Genomic DNA, 23,368 nt, shown 5'->3' with positions numbered 1-23,368 from the left:
TGAGGGCTCTTGCGGTGGACGTGTCTCCTCCCGGCTCCGAGGAGAACATCACTCCGGAGGCGGAGTGGGTCTCTCAGCATGGCATGCCTCTCCCTCCAGATGGACTTGAGATCGAGTCTCCTCCGCACACTCCTCCCTACCACGGCGCTTCATCGAACCTCCCTCCCGGCTGGGCTAACGCCGATCCTTGGGACGTGTAGTTTCTCCTTTCCCCTTTTTGGTGCCTTGGTGCCAAAGGGGGAGAGCGAGAACCTTATTAGGTTGCTCTCCGTTGGGTATTTGCATGGGGGAGTCACAAGCTCGTGTTGGCTTTGATTTTTATCGCTTGTGATTCCATTTATCTCGTTGTGTTGAACTATGTTCTAGTTTATTTGGATTGTAAACTCTATCTATGCGTTTGGAACCTTATCTATGTGTATGGTAAACTCCGTATGTGAGTCTTCCATGGTTATCTATGTGTGCATGATCTCGTTTCCATATGCCTATCACTATATTGTATTGTGCATGATCTTATTGCTAACCCATGGAAGATAGGTGCAAGATATAGGGGAGCTTCTTATGTACCAATGCTCATATCTAGGGGAGCTCCTCTACATCTTGCACATTGTTGGTACACATACTTCATTCCTTGCAAATACTTGTGTTGTCATCAAACACCAAAAAGGGGGAGATTGAAAGAACATTTCCCGCCCTCTTGGGTTTTGTGTGTTTGATGTCAACACTAGGTATATTTTTATGTGTGTTGATGTAGACAGGTTCAAGTGTTCGATATATATTTTTGTTCAGCAAGACGGTCTGCTAGTTCTGATGATCTGCATGGTTTTTCTTCTTGGCGGAAGTTCCGGCCCCAGCTGGCGGAACTTCCGCCCTGGTATGTTTCGCAGAAGCCCTGTTAGTCTGTTTTTGTCTGCTGTTTTTGTTCCCTGGCCGGAAGTTCCGGCGCGAGTGGCCGGAAGTTCCGGTCAGCGGAACTTCCGCCCAACTTCCGGGCAAGTTCCGGAAATGCGGAATTGTGGCTCAGTATAGTCCAGTAAGGTTTTCGGGCAATTCCGGAACTTGGCCGGAACTTCCGGTCCGCCCTAGTTCCGCCCTATCTTTTGTTGACCAGGTCATCTGACGAAGACTCTTCCTGGCGGAAGTTCCGGCTCCCCTGGCCGGTACTTCCGGTGCCAGCCGGAACTTCCGGCCATCCTGGCCGGAACTTCCGGTGTTACGAGAAATGGTCCAAACGGTCAGATCTGAGAGCTCCAATCATATAAATAGCTCTCTTCTCCAAAGGGACAAGCTGCTCAATCATTGAAAGAAAAATCTGCCAAGCTTCACCACCATTAGAGCCACCTCAAGAACACAAGATTTGCAAGATCTCCTTCCTTCCCCAACCAAAGCTCTTGATCTTTGGAGATTCGAAGGAGAAGACACCGATCTACATCCTCACCGAAGCGTTCTTCATTTCCCCCTCACTTGTTTGAGGGATCTCATGCTAGTGTTCCTATTTGGTTCCCTAGTTGATTTATTGTTGATGTGTTGTTGTTGATTGTTGTATTGTTACAGATTTGGGAGCCTCCAATTTGGTTGTGGATGTGTGCCCCAAGAAATTTGTAAAGGCCCGGTTTCCGCCTCGAGGAAATCCCTTAGTGGAAGTGGGCTAGGCCTTCGTGGCGTTGCTCACAGGAGATCTGAGTGAAGCCTTCGTGGCTGTTGGTTTGGCTTGCGTAGCAACCACACTCCTCCAAACGTAGACGTACCTTCTTGCAAAGGAAGGGAACTACGGGAATCATCTCTGTGTCATCGCGTGCTCCACTCTCGGTTACCTCTATCCCACTCTATCTCCTATTGCGTAGCTATATCTTGCTTAGTTGATTTCCTTGTCATATAGGTATATTCACTTAGTTGCATATCTAGAGAATTTACCTTTGTGTCAAGCCTAAGTTGAAAAAGAACTAAAAATTGGTTAGCACCTATTCACCCCCCCTCCTCTAGGTGCGGCATACGATCCTTTCAGCTATGGACGAAATTATGAAGTGGAAAACTCTATATTTTGTCCATGTCTTCATCTCTTCTTATAGTGGCTTCAAAGTTCTGAAATCTCCACTTGCGGCGTTATCTTCAATCCTCAAATGGTTGCTGCCATCTCCTCCGGCCATGTGTGATCATGCTCCAATGTTTATCCTTCTCATCCATGCTTGGTCCATCATTCTTAAGAGTAACAAACATATCTAATTTAGGCAGCATCATATTCTCATGTATGTGAGGAATAACTTTAAGAAACGAAAGTACGTGATAGTTAAGTTGTTTGGCACGAGCTCGAGTGATTGGTCCTTGTATTTGTGTGGCTGTAGGTACAGCGGTTGTATCAATAGATGGGATGTCCTCATCACTTAGCTTCGGTTTGGCAACACCCTTAGTGATAGCCTGTTGCAATTGAACATAGGGTCCGGTTGAGTAAGTTTGGGTTTCCAGTGACTGAAACAAGACTGAATGCTGCTTTTTCGAAACAGAGAACTATGTTTGTTCAATTTTATGAGCATGCATCCGTGCCCATTTGCTTGAGCACTGCAGTGAGGGCTTATGACTACTCCCTCTGTTCATGTTTAATTAACGCAACATATGAATGTACGTAAGTCATTCCATGCACACCACTTAACGTCGATTTATTTCAAATGGAGGGAGTACTTCATAGTGAGGAAGAAAGAACACATTCTACAATTGGACAGATGAAAACACAATTGTCAACAGAACACTATTAGTGCTTCCAATTACTGCAGATCACAGAGCAAGCCACACACCGTAAGCAATGGGATATTTATCTGAAGACCAAGACGAGCACAGCAGAGCATCGAAGAAGAGTTCTTGATCTATTTCACTTTTTTTTTTCTTGAACAAAAACGAGCCCTTGTAATGGACAACTTAATTATGCACGCAAGTGTTCAGATGCGAATTATCCCCAAGCATAATCCTTACGGATGATGGCGCTAGCGACCACTGTCCTATGTACACAATGTGTATCTCAGCAACCGAGCTAACATCCTGCTCTTCTCCACAGGGCCAATATCACAGGGTTAACTTGAGGTTCTAATGCTTCAACATGGAGATATATGGGACGAATTTGACACTTCTGCAAAAATATATCGGTATACGACAGATCGCCTAGTATGGCAAGAGATTTTAGTGTGCAATTGCTTCAGGATGAGAAGGGTATGCTGCAGGCAGGGAAACCCAACAGATATATAGGGTGCGTTCCATACCGGATACATTGTCTTGTGTTCAGAATGAGCAGCTATCATCCAAAGCCAACACATGTGCGGGAAATTCCATATACACAATCATAGTTAGGCATGTCAATCGTGAGGGGGATACTTTTTTGGAAGGGGACTTGCTGGATATTATTCTTGACTTCTTGAGATAGATCCATCATTGCATGCTCGTTTTCTGGGCCTCGCACGGTTGACATTTTAAATCAGATCGAAGAAACCGTATGGCAATGAGAGAAACATAGGTAGAACTGAATAATGGCGCTCAATCACTGACTTCCATTTCAGGTGTCTCACATACATATACAGGAGGCAGGCGATCGTGCATGAGATCGTGCCGTTGAGGGCCTGGCCACTCCGCTACTCTAGCACCAATACTTATCTATGCTAAAGACTAGGGAACATTGTTACAAGCCGTTACATACGTCTCATCTACAGCTATACAGAGAGAATACTTCAACAGCCCCCCTCAGGCTGAACATGGGAGGGAACAATGTTCAGACTGAATCTGAAGTCATGGAACACTGGCGAGGGTAGCCCCTTTGTGAACACATCAGCGAATTGAGACGTGGTTGGCACATGCAGAACCCTGACTTCGCCCATGGTCACTTTGTCCCGAACAAAATGGAGGTCAATCTCCACGTGCTTGGTGCGCTGGTGCTGTACTGGGTTCGAGGAGAGGTATACTGCACTGACATTGTCGCAGAAGACGACAGTAGCTTTGCGAGGTGGGCGACGAAGTTCTGCCAGTAGCTGTCGCAACCAGCACGATTCAGCAACGCAATTCGCGACAGCTCTATACTCAGCTTCCGCGCTTGACCGAGAAACGGTGGGCTGCCGTTTGGAGGACCAGCTGATCAAATTGGTGCCAAGAAACACACAGAAACCAGAGGTGGAACGGCGGGTGTCCGGGCACCCCGCCCAATCTGCATCACTGTAGGCGACAAGATCATGCGATGATGATCGAAACAGCTGAAGACCAAAATGAGGTGTGCCTTTGAGGTATCGGAGAATTCGTTTGATCAGCTGGAAGTGTGTAGTGGTGGGTGAATGCATGAAGAGGCACACTTGGTTCACGGCATAGGTGATGTCTGGGCGTGTGAGGGTGAGGTATTGCAAGGCGCCGGCAAGACTACGGTAGAGGGACGGATCGGGAAAAGGAGAACCATCATGAGCAGAGACTTTGGACCGAGCATCCACAGGTGTGGAGATGGAATGGCAACTGAGCATATTTGCTCGATCCAAGATTTCGAGGGCATACTGTTGTTGGGACAGAAACATACCCGAGGAGTTACGGTGCACATTGATGCCTAGAAAGTGGTGGAGTTCGCCGAGATCCGACATGGAAAACTCAGATGACAATGAGGCAATGATAGAATTGAGGAGCACGGTGGAATTGGCTGTGAGTATAATGTCATCGACGTAGAGTAGAAGATATGCAGTGTGTGAGCCACGGTGTAGTATGAAGAGGGAGGTGTCACATTTTGATGCGGAAAAGCCTATGGTACAAAGATATGATGTGAAACGCAGAAACCATGTGCGAGGAGCTTGCTTGAGCCCGTATAAGGATTTGTTGAGGCGACACACATGATGTGGGAGTGTGGAATCAGCAAAGCCAGATGGTTGTTTGGAGTAGACAGTTTCTTGGAGATTACCATGTAGGAAGGCATTTTTGACATCTAGTTGGTGGATGGGCCAAGCTTGAGAGATGGCAATGGAGAGCACCACACGAATTGTTGCAGGTTTGACCACCGGGCTAAAGGTCTCGCCATAGTCCACACCGGCTTGTTGAGTGAACCCACGGACCACCCATCTTGCCTTGTACCGTGAGAGGGAGCCATCAGAGTTGAGTTTGTGGCGAAAAATCCACTTCCCCGTGACCACATTTGCACCTGCAGGACATGGAACCAAAGACCAAGTGTCATTCCGCAACAAAGCATTAAATTCATCGAGCATCGCAGCGTGCCAATTTGGATCCTTTAATGCCTGTCGGTATGAGGAAGGAATGGGTGAAATTTGTGTGGTGGTGGTGGTGTCAGAAAGATCAAAGAGTTGGCGTGGCATCAAAAATCCTGATTTTGCTCTGGTGCGCATTGTGTGTACGTTTCTGGGTGGATCTACCGGTGCAGCGCGTTGGGGCAGGGTTGGTGAACGTGGCGGAGGAGGATTTGTGGGAGGTGGATTTGGTGGGCCAGCGCTGTCTTCCGCGGGGCCAGACGCGGCAGGAGATGGGCTCTCTGGGCCAGCTGCAGGACCAGGCGTGGCAGACGAGGAGGATCCGATTCGGTCGGATCCCGAGAGAATGTCGGGGGCAGGTGGCGTCAGGAAACGGATCCCGGAGCTGATTCGCTGTGGATCGGCTGTGGCTGGTGGAGCTGCAGGCGGTGGTGTGGCTGTGTGTGGAGGAAAATAGGGAAAAATGGCTTCGTCGAAAATGACGTGTCGCGACACGATGACACGGCGAGTTTCTAGATCAAGGCATCTGTAGCCTTTATGCTCCCGAGGATAACCTATGAAGACGCAGCGAACCGAACGAGGGTGAAGCTTGTTGTGTGTGGTGGCATACAAATTTGGGAAGCATAAACAACCAAAGGTGCGGAGGTGTGTGTAGGTGGGATGTTGGGCAAATAAGCGAAAGTAGGGTGTGTCATGGTTAATGGAACGGGATGGGCGTATGTTGATTAAGTGGTTGGCCGTGTGAAGAGCTTCTACCCAAAATGTAGGTGGGAGATGAGATTGAGCTAGGAGTGTTCTAACAACATCATTGGTGGTTCGAAGCATGCGTTCCGCCTTTCCATTTTGTGGTGAGGTGTGTGGGCATGAGAGGCGGAAAGAAATACCGTTGGTAGAGAAAAATGTTCGGAGGTCATTGTTGATAAATTCCCCACCGTTGTCGCATTGCACACATTGGATGATTTTGTTGAATTGTGTTTTGACATAGACAAAGAAACGTTGGAGGGTGGAGGCCATGTCAGATTTGTTGGAAAGAGGAAATGCCCATGAATAATGTGTAAAGTCATCCAACACAATGAGATAATATTTATAACCAGAAAAGCTTGTAATGGGAGACGTCCAAAGATCACAATGGATTAATTGAAAAGATGAAGTGGTAAAACTAGAGGAAGTAGGGAAAGACAGTCTAGGTTGCCGACCTAGTTGGCAAGCTTCACAGAGCTGAGAACTAGAGCTAGGTTTATTACATTGGGGAGGAAAAACATGGGAAAGGCGAGATAAACTATCAGCACTAGGATGCCCGAGTCGGCGATGCCAAAGGTCGCGTGTAGTGGACACCGTCAGGGCAGTGTTTGTGTTCCGCAGATCACCGAAGAATGGATACAGGTCGCCACTGCTATCTGGAGCGAAGGAGGAGGCTCCGGGTTGCTAGATCCTTCACAGAGAAACCGTATGGGTCAAACTCAATAGAACAGGCATTTTCACGGGTAAATTGTCGAACAGAAATGAGTGATTTGATAATGGCAGGTGAGACTAGAACATGGTTAAGACGGAATGGATGAGGTGAGAGTGTGGTGGAACCAACAGAATATATGGGCATGAGGGATCCATCGCCTACTACAATGCTGCGAGAATTTAAGTTTGTAGGGAAATGAGACGAGGTGAGGTTACCAGTGCTGTTGGTGACGTGTGTAGTCGCGCCGGAGTCCATGACCCATTCGCCGCCTGGGTGGTAGCTGGCGGTGTTGCTTGGGGCGGCGTTGAACATGGCGGAGTAGTCGTAGGTGTGGGCAGCAGGAGGAGCGTACACCGGCGTCGGCGTGGCTGGGGTGGAGTGCACCACCGGATACGCCTGAAAGTGTGCGCCTGGACGAGGCCCGAGAACGCCGGTGGCGTTTGGGGGCACCCATGTGATCTGGCGCTGCTGGTGGGCCGGAGGAGCGCCGCCGGGGCCCTGCTGTGGTGGCTGGTACCCATAGCCTGGGTTGTAGCCGCCGCGCCCACCGTGATCACCGCGACCGCGACCACGGCCGCGGCCTCGTCCGTTGCCGAACCCGGGGTTGCCGTAGCCGGAGTGCTGCCCGTACCCGGGGTTGCCGTAGCCGGAGTGCTGCCCGTGATGGCCGCCGCCACCGCGGCCGTACTGCTGCTGGCCGCCACCACGGCCAGGCTGCCCGTTGTTGTACTGACCACGAGGACAGTTCCGGGCCATATGGCCTAGCTCACCACACGTGTAGCAGTTGCCGTTGAAGCGATAGGTGGACGCACCGCCATGATTGGCGTTGGTGTGCAGCACCTGAGGGTTCTCCTCTTCCTCAGATTTGAGCTTCTGCTCAGCAAGTTGAAGCCGAGACTGGGCCTGCATGAACGTGGGGAAGACGCTGCCGCCAGACAGCAGCTCACCTTGCGTGCGGAAGCGCTTGGCGAGGCCGTCGATGAGACGCATGGTGAGCTTTTTGTCGGTGACCGGCGCGCCGACGTCGCCGAGTTGATCCGCGACGCTCTTGAGCTTGCGGCAGTAGGCGAGGACGGTCATGTCGCCCTGCTTGATGTTGTGGAACTCCTTGTCGAGGTGGATCTCGCGGCCTTCCGTGTTTGCCGTGAAGAAGTGCTTCAGCGCGCGCCAGGCAGTGTACGCTGTGCTGTCGGCCTTGAGGATGATGTCCTGGAGATCATCAGAGATCGTGGCGTAGATCCAGAGGACGATGTCGATGTCGGCGGAGCGCCACTCCGCGTCGGCGAGGTGCGGATCCGTTTCCTCTTCGACGTGATCCCTGGCGTTGAACTTGGAGAGGACGAAGAGGAAGAAGTTGCTCCATTTGTTGTAGTTGCCGACCTCCGCGTCGAGCTTGAACTTGATGAAGCGCGTGATGTCGATGCCGTCCGTGGTTGTGGGAGAAGGGATGAGCTGCACGGATGTGTTAGCAAGGTGTCGAGAGGGTGTGGTCTCACCATCAGAATCCGCCATTGAGAGAGAGGGGAAGGGACGGGCAGAGAGAAAGAGAGAACTGGAGCTCTGATACCAAACTGAATAATGGCGCTCAATCACTGACTTCCATTTCAGGTGTCTCACATACATATACAGGAGGCAGGCGATCGTGCATGAGATCGTGCCGTTGAGGGCCTGGCCACTCCGCTACTCTAGCACCAATACTTATCTATGCTAAAGACTAGGGAACATTGTTACAAGCCCTTACATACGTCTCATCTACAGCTATACAGAGAGAATACTTCAACAGGACCACTCATACACAGTGATGGCATAGTATAAAAGTTCTAAATCATCCCAACGAACATGTCATAAATTTTCTTTAAGCTAATTATGAACGTAGGAAATCAACATGAGGTATTTCAGATAAATCATCCTTATGTAGGAATAGGATAGCCAGCGTAGATTGCATCAAGAAGCAAGATTGGCCTACAGGCTCACATCCTTCAATAGCATAGCCAGCGTTGAACTGCATCCAGAAAAGTCACAAACCAAACAAATACATTCAAAGTCAGGATCACCATCGTAGCCATTCTGTCTTGAATTCTATTATACCCTATAAATTCTTGCACAAAATCATCAAGCATCAGAAATTATAATAAAAAAATAGCAATAATCACTTGCCTCGGCAGGGTGGAACTGGAAGCTCTTGTCCAGAAGGGGGGTTGACAAGATAAGAACCTAGGCAATAATAAAAGGCATTTATTTGTCAAACAAACTATATTGATTCTTATGCAAATGGAGCCAAATACGAATACATGAATTAAAAAGAAACAATAGTCCACAGCTTTACCATCATCCCTCCAAATAGTAATATCTCAATTTTAGTATAGAGACCAAAAACTCAAACAGCGACCCAACTGCTTTGGGGTTTTTCTATTAATTGATTAAAAAAAAACTGCATGGCAATATATGTTCACTAACTAGAATTCAAAATTTGCGCAGGGGGTCATATGCTGGGCTTCTAATAAAAAAACTGTAAATCGGTGCATGCCAGTTGCCAGAGGTATACTTCTCATTCCCTGACTGTTGGAAAACAAGAATGATAATATAATAGTCCATTAGCGACAAATGTTCTACAGCTTCCAAATCCGTTTAAAAATAGAACTTCCCAAAAGTGCACGGCGCGCATGGCGCCATTCACCAAAAAGTACTCCTAGTCCCATCTTCCTAAAATATAAGGCGAGTCTAATGTAACCAAAGTACAAAAATTGACACCGCGGAAATGTTTGGGTAATCTATGGCGCAACTGACATTTGTTATTTATGAGTTTGAACTAATCCACAAATCATCTACAAAAGAACTAAGTTAATAAACGGAGGCTCAAATTTGGACAGTGGGAATAAAAGCAGAGATGCATACGTCTTAAAACCACTTCCCCCTTGTCGGATACATTTACTGATAACGATATGTCCCTTTGAGCACGATTGCTCATATGAAATACACCAATCTGTAGCATAAAATATTATATTCATTAGAGTAAACAATTCGATAATTATCAAACTGTATGAAGGGCATGAAATAAAACTAAAACGCAAAGGTAAACTTACATTAACATTCATTTTGGAATTAAGGCGATTTCCTTGGTCAAAATGGGCTTCAGACATGCTCAGTAACATACTTTCCAGCTGATAACAGCACAAAATATATAAACCAGCAACATAAACATACTATAACGTAAACATGATTTATCTTCATTTAATCCATGATAATCCTACCTCAACTGTATCAGAAATGCACTCTCCATTGAAAGATGTAACAATATCACCAATTCTAACTCCAAGTCCCTCAGCAATAGATTCTTCTGATACCTAATTAAATTTACAGCGATTACAAAAATATGCATGATAAGGTAAGCAATACTAGTATACACTATATACCTCCTGAACAATAAGGCCATCCTCAATCTTACAATCACGTGATATTTTATCTATCTGAGGAACGCTTCGGAACTTAATGGACGAAAACTTCAACCCAAGATGAGGCCGAGGGATGCAGCTGTACAAAATAATCATTAATCACCATTTAATAGGGATATGGCTGTACAACCCTTGAATGAGCCATATTGGTTGGAACTTGGAAGTATGCCTACAAGGCTACAAGTTCAAAGTTGAACCAAAATACAGAACTTATATATCAAATGAAGTTAAAATAATAAAAATCAGATGATCTGTTTTGATATGCCCAACCTACTACAGTCGCCATTCCACCCCTTCTTACACCATATATTAAAACATGCAATTTTTTGTTACACACATAAAACATGACAACAATCACATAGCTGAGTTAATTTATGCTTTTTAAATGTGGTAACAGAAAATATAGGAAAACCAATAAGAGTAAAAGTTATGGATGAGAAATGGGGATTGCCATGACTATTTTTCTTCTAATTTACCTACCTAGATTAGGTAAACTCCAACTTTCACAGCAAGAATAAAAAAAACTCCAATACTGCAGAATAATAGAGCTGAAAGGATAACATACTTAAATCTTTTCCAAAAATGCCAGCACTTGAATATGATGAAAGAAGGTATAATAGCCTGTCTAGCATACAAGCTGGCCATTCCCACAACCTCTCCATTATAATCAATAGCCGGCCCTCCAGTCACACACTGCGACATTCACAACACTGAAGTCAGAAAAAAAATCAACAATGACAACTTAATGTAGGGAAATAATCCACATGCTGTACCTCAGGAGCTGTACCATCCACATTCATATAGTGATGACGATTGGCCAAGTTTGGATCACAACACAGAACCCTGCCATGACCTATGCCCAGATACAAACTTTCGTCTCTTCCAAGCAAGAAAACCGCCTGAGCGTATTCCAGTCTCTGATTTAAAAGATGTAGTAATTGCAGATGTTGATCGACTGAAATCTTGAAGAAAGCAAGATTGTAGTCTGTCTGGAAGTAGATCAAGCAGCCTTCTACAGTAGTATTGTCCAGCAAGTGAACATAAACCTGAAACAGCAGTTGCAGATACTATTACATCACATTTTGGAGATGGCTACAAAAACACCATCCACGCAAAACCACAATCATTCTTGGCATAAGTGCAAATCATTTTCTAGGTTATATAAAGAAGCCAAACATATCCCATTTATATGCGACTATTAGTGAGTTATTCAAGCTACTCCAAAGTTGTACCAACTAAAGATTTTGCAAAAGCAGACAAGTCAAAAGTGTTCTATGTTTGGCAGTGAGCAACTTGATCATGTTGAACAGAAATTCTGGACCATCAATATTCGTTATCACCAATAACACTATCAATGTCCTCAACCTAATGATCAATAAGGCAAGCCAGTTGCAAGAAGTGCAGGCACTGGCATTACGAGATCCATAACATAGCATCATTTTATCTGGCAATCAACTTATATAAGATCTTGAAGTTGGGCTTTGCAAAATATTCAGCAAATCCTCAGTCACTCCATTCATTATCGAGAATCAAAACATACTAAAACCGGCCAATATTCAAATTGTGCTTCTGTGTCTTTCCTAGCAATATCCAGGACTGCCTCCTACTATGGGAACTTAGAAAGGGAGAAACTACAGTGTTTCATTGATGTAGTGGCAAATAAATTGCCAGGATGAAAAGCACCAGTGCTCCCTGGGTGCACAAATTATACTGGTTAAAGTGGCTGCAACAACAAATCTTATTTACTAAACGATTGTAATGGACTTCTCAAGAGTTACTGCTTGAAATACTTTAACAACACCCTCGCAATAAAAGTATTTCCTCTCTTCAGATATCAACAGCTCAACATGCAGAACTTTGTGAATCAAGTGAAAGAGAAGCATGCACAATGGAGATTGGCCGGTGTGCACATTGCTACTTTTACTCCTAGTGTGGATTAGTTTTTTTGGGGGGTAAAACTGTCCTCACGGTGTTCTCTGCTAGGAAGGGTTATTAATGTTGCAACTGCCTCTTAAATATTCTTGAGAAACAAATGCACAATCATTTAACAGCTCACCTTAGCATTACGACAATGTACATCTTTGCCAGACCAGTCATCCATGGATTTACTTGAGCAGATTAAATCAGCACTTGTCACAACAATGCCTTCTTTCCTTGCCGCATCCCACTCAATGAGGAAACCAGAGCACCGTGGTAATTGCCTATCACCTGCGGATGCATTTACACATTAGCTGACAAGAGCAACTTGTGGAGCGCTGCTAAGCAACAGACGGACCGACGGGATATTGTATACCTATAAAGGACGAAAGTGCTAGAACAGATTTTGCAGCACTGAGGATTGTCTTTGTTGCAGTTGCACGGATAGGGACCATCTTCTCTTTATCCAGGAAGGAAAAAGGTATGTTCATATCAAGCGTTGGCAGTTTCATTCTGCGACCTACAAGTAGATATGCAGAGGGTAAGTAACCAATAAGATGCAAGAGAGAAAAGTCGGATTTTTACACAAGTAAATATACATACAAGCATAGATGATGACCGTTCATTGAGGTGCAGAAGAGAAAAGAATTAAGATTTATAGAACTAGCGTGGTTTTACATTGAAAAGACTTCCCTTTCACCCACCAGGGTAGTGCTGTGAGCTCTTATGCTGCACGAACCACTGCTACCTGGTTCTTTGTGCTGAGACCCAAGTAACCTCAAGCAAAAGAGGTACACTTTGATGCTTGGATTGATTATTAGTAGTGTCTATCTACTGTAATGTATATGGGACAGTAATTAGCTGAAAATAAAGGGTAATCGAGTAGCATATTACATACTTAGTTTTTTCCGATATGTGGCGTCTTTGGTATCATACTCACGGAGTATGCTCAGGTCGTCGTCGATAGGCTTGTAGATCCCTTCCCCGTCGGAAGTGTACCCGGTGAGTTGATAGTGGAGTCTCGGTACGCAAAGAGGAGAGCTGTATGTCGGCGACGTCCCGTCCGCGGAGCCGGAACTAGAAGATGCATCAGTAACCGACTCCTCGGCGGCCCTAGCCCTTTTTCTTCTCCTGCCGGATCGCTCCGATAGGGGCGACTGTGAGGTGGATTCCCCTGATTGTTGCCCCCTCGAACGGCGGCGGCGGCGTTGGGGCCGCCCTGTTGACGTATCTCCCTCTTGTGCGGCGGGTCGAGTCATGGAGCCAGACGGGACGTCCTCACCGGGTGGCCAAATTTACGAAAGACCACCACTTTTGATTTGCGGGACATAAAACTACCACATTTAAGTTGGTTTTTTGCTGAACACCCAAATAACGAGTTTGCAGCGAATTGACACTGAATCTGACCATCTGACCCCACCCACTCTGCTGACGTGTCCAAATCTTGACGGAAGGAAAAAACGGCCGTCGCCGGTCGGACGTGGGCCCCTCCGCGCGGACGTGTACAAAGAGACGTTACTCTGTGGCGTCTCTCCTCTCCCGTCACTCTCGCTCAGTCTCCTCTCCCGTCACTCTGCTCCCGCCGCCGCCGCCGCTATTCTGCCCGCCGGCCGTCAATGCCCAGTTGGAACGATGGCGAGTCGTCGAGCACGGCTCTTTCCTGGCCAGGGATAAGTAGCTCTTTCCTCTGCATCTAGGGTTAGGGTTTTGGCAGATTTTGGAATTTTGATTTCTTGTCGATTCCCTCTCCTTTTCTGGTCGATTTGGTGGAATTGAGAATGTTTTGTTTGTAATTAGCACTTCGCACCTATGGACTACTGCCCAGACAGCTGGGATGAACCAACCTTCACGGGGTTGGCGGCAGGTTGCCCGGAGGTATGCCGCCTCCACCAGAAGGAGCCGGTGAAGCGTGTCGCTTTTGAAGGAACGAACAGCGGCCGTCGCTTCTACATGTGTTCTGTGCAAGGGGTATGTTGCTCACAGTTCAAACTCTCTAGCATTAACTCTGTAGCAGTAGCTCTGTTTGTAATTTAGCAATGAGTTGATCGATACAATGACCCAGAGTCACAGAAGCAATGTTGCTCACAGAAGAATGGCAAGCCATGTTAATTAGATGTAGATATGTAGTACTAATTGTCCATTTGTGTGAATAATTGCATGTATGCTATGTAGTAGTAAAGAAATAAATAGTTGCATTTCGTGAATAAATGCACTCCAGTGCCTATGAATAATTGGAATAACAAGCATTACCTCTGAATAAGTCCATTTGTGTGAATAATTCCATGTCTGCTATGTAGTACTGATGAAATAAATAATTTTAGGATGTAGTACATTGAGAATTGTGGCTTCCACTCTTGGGTTGATGATGAGTGGCCACAGCCAGTGAAGAACACATTGCTGGAAGTCGTGGGGAATGTACCATGACATGCATAATGCACTTCTGGATGAGAAGATTGAGAATGGCAAGATTGTGAAAGATTTGAATGAAGAGAGGATAAAGGTGGAGAAGAAGTATTCCAGCCTGATGGCTGATGTTTCCAAGCTTATGAATGATACTCAGAGGCAGGTTATGCAGGCAAACTATGACAAGATAATGAATGGCAGCGAGGAGGAAAAGTTAAGGGAGAATAAGACTAAACTTGAAAATGAGCTGATGAAAGCTAATGATGAAGTGGCTAAGCTGAAAGAGGGCAAGATTGCTGATGACAGAAAGATGAAGCTGATGGAGGAAGAAACTTTGTTGCTGAAGGAAGACAAGAAGAAGATAGAGTATCAGCTATTTGATCTGTTTAAGTTGAGCAGTGCTAGGACTGACAAGTTGGTCAAGATCAAGTAGATATGTGAGCAGTAAGATGTGACAGTGATGTAGTACTGTCTACCCATAAGTATTTGTGTACTGGTAATTTGTAGCCCTATGAACTGTTAGTGATGTAGTATTGAACTCTATGTACCCCTATTATGAATAGTTAGTGTTGTTCCATTGAACTCTATGTACCCCTGTTGTTATGTTGAATCTTGTGTTGGTTTATAACTCTGTGTTGCTGTTTAACTGTGTGTTGTTTATAACTGTGATTGCTGTAAATTTTAGGTCATATAGATCATGTATGTGGATTTAAGAAGCCTCGAGGGTTTTCCGAGGGGTATCGACTATTTTAGCTAATATAGATCATGTATGATGTTTTAAGAAGCCTCGAGGGTTTTCCGAGGGGTATCGACTATTTTAGCTAATATAGATCATGTATGATGTTTTAAGAAGCCTCGATGGTTTTCCGAGGGTTATCGACTATTTTAGCTCATATAGATCATGTATGTGGTTTTAAGAAGCCTCGAGGGTTTTCCGAGGGGTATCGGCTATTTGAGCTAATATAGATCATATATGATGTTTTAAGAAGCCTCGATGGTTTTCCGAGGGTTATCGACTATTTTAGCTCATATAGATCATGTATGTGGTTTTAAGAAGCCTCGAGGGTTTTGCGAGGGGTATCGACTATTTGAGCTAATATAGATCATGTATGTGGTTTTAAGAAGCCTCGAGGGTTTTCCGAGGGGTATCGACTATTTTAGCTCATCGATAGGCTCTATGGTTATTTAAGAAGCCTCGAGGGTTTTCCAAGGGGTATCGACTATTTTAGCTCATCGATAGGCTCTATAGTTATTTAAGAAGCCTCGAGGGTTTTGCGAGAGTTGTCGACCATTTTAGCTCATCGAGAGGCTCTATGGTTATGTAAAACCCTCGAGGGTTTTGCGAGAGTTGTCGACCATTTTGGTCATCTACAACATGTACACCAATTTGAAACAGCAAATACCAACAACAACTACCAACATAGTCTCAAACTTAATCTTAAGAGCATCAATTGCAACATTTTGAAACAACATCTACCAACAGCAAGATAGTTTGGACCATCATTTTAGAACATAGTCTTAACAGGTGCACACATATATAGTTTCACCCATACAGTACAACATAGTCTCAAATTTGAAATGACAACACAGTTTGGACCAATGCACTGACAACAGAGTCTTAAACATGCTTAAACATGTCAAATTCATCAGGTTATGCATCAGGAGAAGGGGCAGGTGGATCCTGGCGATATGTAAACTTCCCAGCAGTCAGATAGCCCTTCATCCTACCTGTCAGAAGTCTCTTCCTTCCACTAACCCTCCTTGGGACATCAGGAGCAGAAGCAGTGCTTGTTCTTGGTGCAGAGAATCTTCCAGCTGGTGCTCTTGCAGGTGCTGAAGCTCTTGGAGCTGCTGGTGCTGCTCTGCCTCTTGGAGCTACTGGTGTATCAACACCCGGATTTTTAAGTCCAGATGCCTATTATGCCGTACATCGCAATCCCAGGAATATTGTTGTTGCGAGACATAATAGTTGCATATCATAGAGTCATCATTTATTACAACACATAATCGTCTTACAAGGGTAGATCACATGATCCAATATTACAATAGTAGTTGATCTATTGATCTACGAACATCACAAATAGCGGAAGCGAAGTAGTAGTGGCTATCTAATCCACAGGCCAACGCTTGACGTCAGGAGCGGTCCTAGTTGTCGTAGACGTCCTGTTGTCCATCTTCCTCGTACGGTTGTTCTCCTTCAAAGTCTGGCCATTTGAATAGCCAGGGACAAAGCCATGAGTACTTTAAAGTACTCGCAAACTAATACTAGTGTAAGAACTATCAAATCTAGTAAGGGGATACTAAGCTCTAGGTTTATTTGCATAAAGCCAAGTTTATTTCATAAACATTTAGTAAAGATGCTTGAATCACTAGACTAACTCAAGTGGGAACATTAGTGTCATTCCCACAACTTGGTTGTGATTTTAATTCAAATCCACCCTTCACCTTTCCAAATTTAAAACACAAGTCATATGTCACTTTTTTGAAAATGGTCTGATGACGGAACAGTATGGCCTTTCCAATCGTCCTTAACCGTGGACGCGGCTATTCGAATAGGTTTACACTCTGCAGAGGTTGTACACTTGTGCCACAACTTTTGATTACATCCGTCAGGGGTAACCACTGAATAATCGTAACTCGATACGCGGATCATCAACCATAACCTTTCACTTATATATGCTAGTATGAGCACCTCTCCCCATGAGCTTGGCCTCCCGGTGGAAACCGCAGATCAACCCGGGAACCTGCACGGGGCTTGGGCCGGACATTCACCTCTTCTTTAACGTCGTTTCGTTGTGTTGTGGAGGCAGCTTTGGGCATAACCCCGATGACGCTTGTTTAGAGGGAACCCATACTAAGACACATAAATTTCCAGTTAAGCCCTACCCATAATCGAGGTATTGTGGGGGTACTTGTAAATTGGAATGGTATCGCATCCGAACCCAACCATCGGTTTTCGTAAAATTCACCAAGTCATTCACCAGTCATATTCACCTTCAAAATCTTTCAATAGAATGAATCATCATTCCAAGGTTTTCAAAGTCATTTCATTTCATATGATCCCATCTAGAGTAATCAATTTTATTTATTTAGCAATAGCAACTAGTCATGAGGGGTGCTAACTAGCTTTTCCTGCTCTAGACTAACTTTGATGCTCTTGTTCTACTCCATATCTAAATCAAGTGAATCATGAATCAAAAAGTAAACTTTGATAAACAAACTTTAGAAAAGCTTGTAAAGTAAAAACTTGTAAGGTAAAAACTTGGGATAGGATCATTAAGCATAAATTAAATGGGGATGAGGCCTTGCTCTTGTAGAGCTTTGCCTTAGGGTATCTTGCAAGAATATTAGCTTGCCTTGGTTGGTGTATGGATCAAAATGTTCCTCCTTCTTCTCCGTAGATGTTCTCGTCGTCCCCTTCGTAGCCTTCGGTACTAGCGTCTATGAACGAATACGAGGATACAATCATCACACAAAACTTGCATGCTAGACTAAACACACCAAAGACTCACACAAGCCTATGCTAGCATCACATCTTATTAGCATGGTGATTTACTTTGTTTTATTTTAAAGAAAACAATAATCTCCCCTCATTATAATTATTTATTAGTATAACTCTTTAATGCTTTGGAGGAAATAGTTTCCTCTCATTACAATATTAATTAATGTTTCTATTTATTTATTTGGAGAACTAATCTCCTCTCATTAAATATTGTTAAGATTTAATTTCCTCAAATACTAAGGTATGAGCACATGTTGACTAAGGTCAACACTTCACACTTATTATTTGAGAAGCATGATTTAAATGAGGGAATACACCTCATGCAATTTAATACCAACATAGTAATGATTTAATATCCTCAAATAATTCCATATGAGAGTTAATAGACCATGGTCTCTACCTCATGTAGAATTACTTGAGACAAAGGTTTAAATGAGAGGGATACCTCTCATATGATTTAATAATTAGTTGGAACAATTTAAATGCTACTATGGCAAACATTTAATATTCTTAAGTGAGCAAAAATGAGACCAAGCAACAAGGGTCATCACATTACTTCATACAACTTGAGAAGATGATTTAAATGAGGTGCTACACCTCATAGATTTAAATTCCTAAAATTTGAAATAGTTTAAATGGGCTAGTATTGACTACATAGCCCATATTTTGCTTCTAGCCCATGATCATGTACAGAACATGCATCATATTTTTACATAGTAAATTAGAGTTTGTTAAATGTGAATTATTGCAATTGGATTCACTTCAAAATTCACAATGGTTGATTTTTAAGATTTATTTGAATACAGAAAAGTATCTGTTTTGTTATTTTTGGTATTCAAAAACTACACAACATATGGGGTTGAATCCAGTGAGGTGAGCTAGATAATTTCATAAGTTTTCTGAAAATATAAAGTTTGCTGAATTTGGTGTAGTAGATTTTAAACTATTCAATTTTAAAGTGTGCATCAGTATTGAATTTGGAATTAAACAGAAATTCGAGTTTTGAATTGTTGGGCTTGGCGGGAACGTTACTGGGCCGAAACGAGTTTGAAAAACACTGCGCAGCCCATCTAGCAACGGGTGCGTGTGGGCTGCCCTGACGAGGTGGGGGCCACCCGTCAGCGGCTCTTTAAACGCCGAAGCGGTACGCGCTCGTTGGACCGTAGGATTAGAAAGGGATCCAGCGGCCAGGGATCGTCGTCGTCTCCGACGAGCGACGGGCTCACCGGCGGCGAGCCTAGGGGTCGGCGGCCTTACCGGCGTTCCCGCGGGGTTCTGCCGGTGGCGAGGCGAGGTTGTCGACGATCGCCGGAGCTCCGGTAGCGGTGGCGAGGCGTGGGGAGGCGTCAATCGGTGGCGATGATCTGCGGGCTCCGGCGACTCCGATCGTCAAATTGGGGCGGCTCCGGCGTCAATTGAGTGAGTGGCTTGGTCGAGTGGAAGAAGTGATGGGAAGAGAGGGTGGTGCTGTGAAGGATTCGTGCTCGGGGCGCCTCTATTTATAGCGGAGGTGAGGTGCTGCGGGTGCCGAAGGGGGTCGAGCATGGCGCGGCGTTTCTGGCGTGCCAAAGGGCAAGGTAAGGACGGCTACGGGTAGGCGACATCACGGCGATGCTCTAGGTACCGCTAGTGCGTCCGGGCGTGATGGAGTGGCTCGGGCGCATGCGAGTTCTGCCACGGCGTGCGCGGTATAAATCCGGCGAGGACGACGGTGACGAGGCAGCCGCAGGTGTTTGAGTGTGCCTAGGTGGTAGAGGGCATGGAGTAGCTACTCAACGCGGTGGTAGGGATGCAGGAGGGGGACGGCGTCGCTCGAGTGAGCGACGTCATCGGCGCGGCCGGTGCGCGCTCACCGCGTGCACGGGCGCGTGCTCGGCAAGGTTACGGGCATGGGCGTTCCGGGCAAAGCCGTGCGGTGGCGATCGAGTGAGAGGTACAGGCTTGGTCCTTGTGCTGCGAGGATGCTCGAGGACATGGAGAAACGACGAGGGAGAGGCCAGGGAGAGGAGTGCACAAAGGTGGCCGGCATGGCCACGGCATGCATAGTTTTAGGGTTTTCTTCTCCCTCTCTCTCACTTTAATCGATCAAGGAGGTACTGGGAGGATGCAGGGGTCCTAGAACTAGCTCATGATCACAAGTTTAAAGTGGTTTAGTGAAGAAACCACTGGATACAAGGGTGTAACACAAATCTGGAACTCGCACTGCCAAGTGTTCGACACAATGCCCGCATGAATGTTTTTGTTGAATTATGGAATTCTTTTTGGTACATCTCAATCATATATTTAATGTGTTGTATTGGTGGTGGTGGTGTTCATTTTGTAAGTGATTTGCAACATTTCAAATTTGAGGTGATCTTCCCATTAATTCAAAGTCCTCTCTTGTCCATCTTATTCTGGTCAACTCTGGTCAACATCGGTGATGATGGTCAACATAAAAGTTGTTGAACTTGACATGGTCTTGGATGACATGGTCATATTTGACTAAGTTTGGTTGAGGAATCAGAAGATAAATGGGTGCAAAGTGGTGATGATAATAAAATGGGGTCATATGACCATTATCACATGTTATTGAGATTTGATTTTTCCTTTGATTTGATTCTGGTTTCTTTGTGTCAATTGTGTTTGTTTTTGATATATAAGAGTTTTACAATCAATGGCACAAGCCAAAGTGGCCTTGGTTGAGGTTTTGCAAAAAGGGCTAAGTGTGTGTGAGTGAAAAAATGATATTTTCTCACATTCTCATTTCTCTCCATTTGATTTTGGTTTCATTGATGCAATTGTGTTAGTTTATCACTTTAAAGTATTTTAGAAGCAATGGGGCAAGCAATTGTGGCCTAGAGTGAAGATTTGTAATTTGGCATAATGTGTATGTGAGTGAATTTTGGGAATTTTCTCCCTATTTGATTTCCCTCCAATTGATTTGACTTTTATTGACTCTAAAGTGGTTCTTATTGGTTTAGAGACATTTTCCAACCATTGAATCCATTTCAAAAGGTCTTGGTCAAAGATTTTGCAAAAATGGCCATAACACATAAGAGGTGATGTGTCAATTTTTATTATTTTTGAAAAGGGTTCATCTTGCTTTACTTGAACATGGGTTAGGGTCAATTTAGTGTTATAATAGGTTGAGAGATGGTTTCACATCATTTGGTAAAGGTTTAAAGGCATAGATCAAGATTTGGGTATTATGGCTATGTGTCACATATGCCTTTATGCATATGTTGCATTTTAGTTTTAGTTTGACTTGGTTTGACCCAAATGGTGTGGTTGAGTGTTGAAATGGTATATAGGAGTGATCCCACCATTCATAACAAATATTAGGGTCAAGGTTCCCAAATTCATAAATTTGCATTTTACTCTCATATGCCTCTATGGCATTTTTAATTTCTTTTTAATTTCTTTGGTTTCACTTTGGATTTGGTTTAATAAGTGCTAGGTAGAGTGTATGAAGGTTTTCCAAACCTCTAAGCAAAGTAGAGAAGCTTAGGGTAAATATTTATAATTATAGCCATAGGCACATATGCCTTTTTCTTATTTAACTTCCTTTTATTTTATTTTAACTAGGATGATGAAAAGAGGGGTGGGGTTTAGGGTTTAAGATTATTTCAAATACTAATAACAAGCAATCATGGCAATAGCACAAGAATTAAGCAAGATCACTATGTATCAAACTTAATTCAATAAAAGTTTTTGTTGGTTCCAAAATTTGGAACTAGGGAAATTCATTTGTTTTGTTTTGAAATTTTTGGGATGTTACAAACCCTTCCCCCTTAAACAAATCTCGTCCCGAGATTTTAAGAAAAGTTAGGTTCCTAAGAGAGGTTGAGCATGTTATTAACAGGAAGACATACTTGGCATGGTCTGTGGTGCTTCCTGAGCTTCGGTGGCATTCAAGCGGTAGTAACGACCGTTGCGGTTGTGTGGGTAGTTTGGGGCAAACTTCCTTCCAGTTGTGGCATAGCGCTGCTGCTGGGCAGTTGCAGCGGTATTGAAGGCAGTCCTAGCAAGCTTCTTGGGGCATTCATTGGAGTAATGACCCACAATTCCACATTCATAGCAGGTTACCGTTGACTTGTCCTTTTGGGTAATGGGTACAGCATTGCTTCCAGTCCTTGGGGCATTGTTGGCGGCTTTTATCGGGCACTTCCTAGAGTAATGACTAGTAACACCACATTCATAGCAAGTCACAGTGGACTTGCCTGCGGGGGCATGGTTGGGTATTGAGATGAGCTGCTCCAGTGATGCTATTCTGACGCGGAGGCGAGCAATGAGGTAGTCCTTCTTGGCGTGTTGATGACGAAGTGCCTTGCGCTCCATGGCAAGGATGTTGATGGTGTCAGTCATCTTGGCGTGCTCAAGGTGCATCTGGTTGGCTTGGGCACGGGGGTTGTTGCGGGTAGGAGGGGCCATCTGAATAATAAGGTGGATCATAAGATAAGCGGGGAATTTCTATGGTTTGTTTGAGATAAACTTGAAAAGTTTCAAAACTTGAGTAGTGTTGAGGGGTACAACCAACAACACTTTTTCATTCATACCAAACATCAAATATTACAAAGCTAACACACCGTTGGTTTTAAGAACCATTCACCGCTCTACGATACAAGGGGATCCTGATACATACCCACACCTACACATGTGAACTAGTGCAACTACTCATCCTCATCATCCACATCGATCGGGATGATTCCATCCTCTCCGGCCTCCAGAAACTCATAGTCCTCCTCTTCAGTGAATTCATCCTCCTCGAAGTCCTCTTCATCACTCAGGAAGGCTTCTCCTCCCTGAATGTCTTCACCGTCTTCATCCATCCCATTCAGCTGATCTTCTTGAGCCTTGACGGTGGCCTCCAAGGATACTATCCGGGCGCGAAGGCGCTCGATGGTAACGTCATTCTTGGCACGCTGCGGACGGAGTGACTTGCGGTCCTTGGCGAGCAGCTTGATAGCATCGGCATGATGAGCCAATGCCATGTGGGTCCGGTTGGCGTAGGCACGCGAGTTGTCCGGCTCCTTCGGGTGTGGAACGAGCATGAAGTCCGGGTGATCCACATGGTGCCTCAGCTCGGGGGTGGAGCGGCAGGCCCATGGGTTCTCCATCGGAGTCACGCCTTGCGAGATGCGCAAAGCGCTCTCCCCGGATGGCGGCCTCATTCCGCCCGCATAGACGGGCAAGTGCTTCCTGAAGAGCACGTGTCAGTCCGTCCAGCCAGTTGCCTTCCCTGAAAGAGAAGAGGATCCTCTCAGAAGTAGGAGGCTCCATCTTGCCTCTCAGATCAGCGGTGATCACCCACTGAAGCTCCCCACCGTGCTGGTCGTTGACCTCAACTCCGTGGAACTCGGGGTGGGGGCGTCCAAGAAAGTTCGACAGGGCATCAAGGTCCCTCTCGAAGCTCAAGTCTCCGCCATTCCCAAGCTGGTAAAACTTGACGTTGGTT

At 45.1% G+C, this 23,368-nt stretch overlaps 1 protein-coding gene across 1 annotated transcript; it reads right to left on the bottom strand.

The window, feature by feature from the left end:
• Positions 1 to 8,541: 8,541 nt before the first annotated feature.
• Positions 8,542 to 12,532, bottom strand: LOC124698934 (putative protease Do-like 14). The gene is made up of 10 exons (XM_047231323.1): positions 12,406 to 12,532; positions 12,169 to 12,320; positions 10,886 to 11,158; positions 10,678 to 10,805; positions 10,074 to 10,191; positions 9,912 to 10,004; positions 9,744 to 9,821; positions 9,556 to 9,643; positions 8,818 to 8,874; positions 8,542 to 8,662 (listed from the first exon to the last, which is right to left on the bottom strand). Exons 1-10 carry the CDS (start codon positions 12,518 to 12,520, stop codon positions 8,640 to 8,642), a joined length of 1,125 nt encoding a protein of 374 aa, XP_047087279.1. The 5' UTR covers positions 12,521 to 12,532; the 3' UTR covers positions 8,542 to 8,639.
• Between the last annotated feature and the right edge of the window lie 10,836 nt (positions 12,533 to 23,368).

The sequence above is a fragment of the Lolium rigidum genome, chromosome 3, assembly GCF_022539505.1.
Source record: "Lolium rigidum isolate FL_2022 chromosome 3, APGP_CSIRO_Lrig_0.1, whole genome shotgun sequence".
Lineage (NCBI taxonomy): Eukaryota > Viridiplantae > Streptophyta > Magnoliopsida > Poales > Poaceae > Lolium > Lolium rigidum.
This window is presented reverse-complemented; position numbering and strand designations above follow the sequence as displayed.

Coding starts and splice junctions, on each gene's coding strand:
- LOC124698934 (XM_047231323.1), bottom strand. CDS start 12,520: ATGAACATACCTTTTTCCTTCCTGGATAAAGAGAAGATGGTCCCTATC. Junction 9,644..9,743: donor ATTCCAAAATGAATGTTAAT/GTAAGTTTACCT, acceptor TTTATGCTACAG/ATTGGTGTATTTCATATGAG. Junction 8,663..8,817: donor TCCAGTTCCACCCTGCCGAG/GCAAGTGATTAT, acceptor TTCTGGATGCAG/TTCAACGCTGGCTATGCTAT.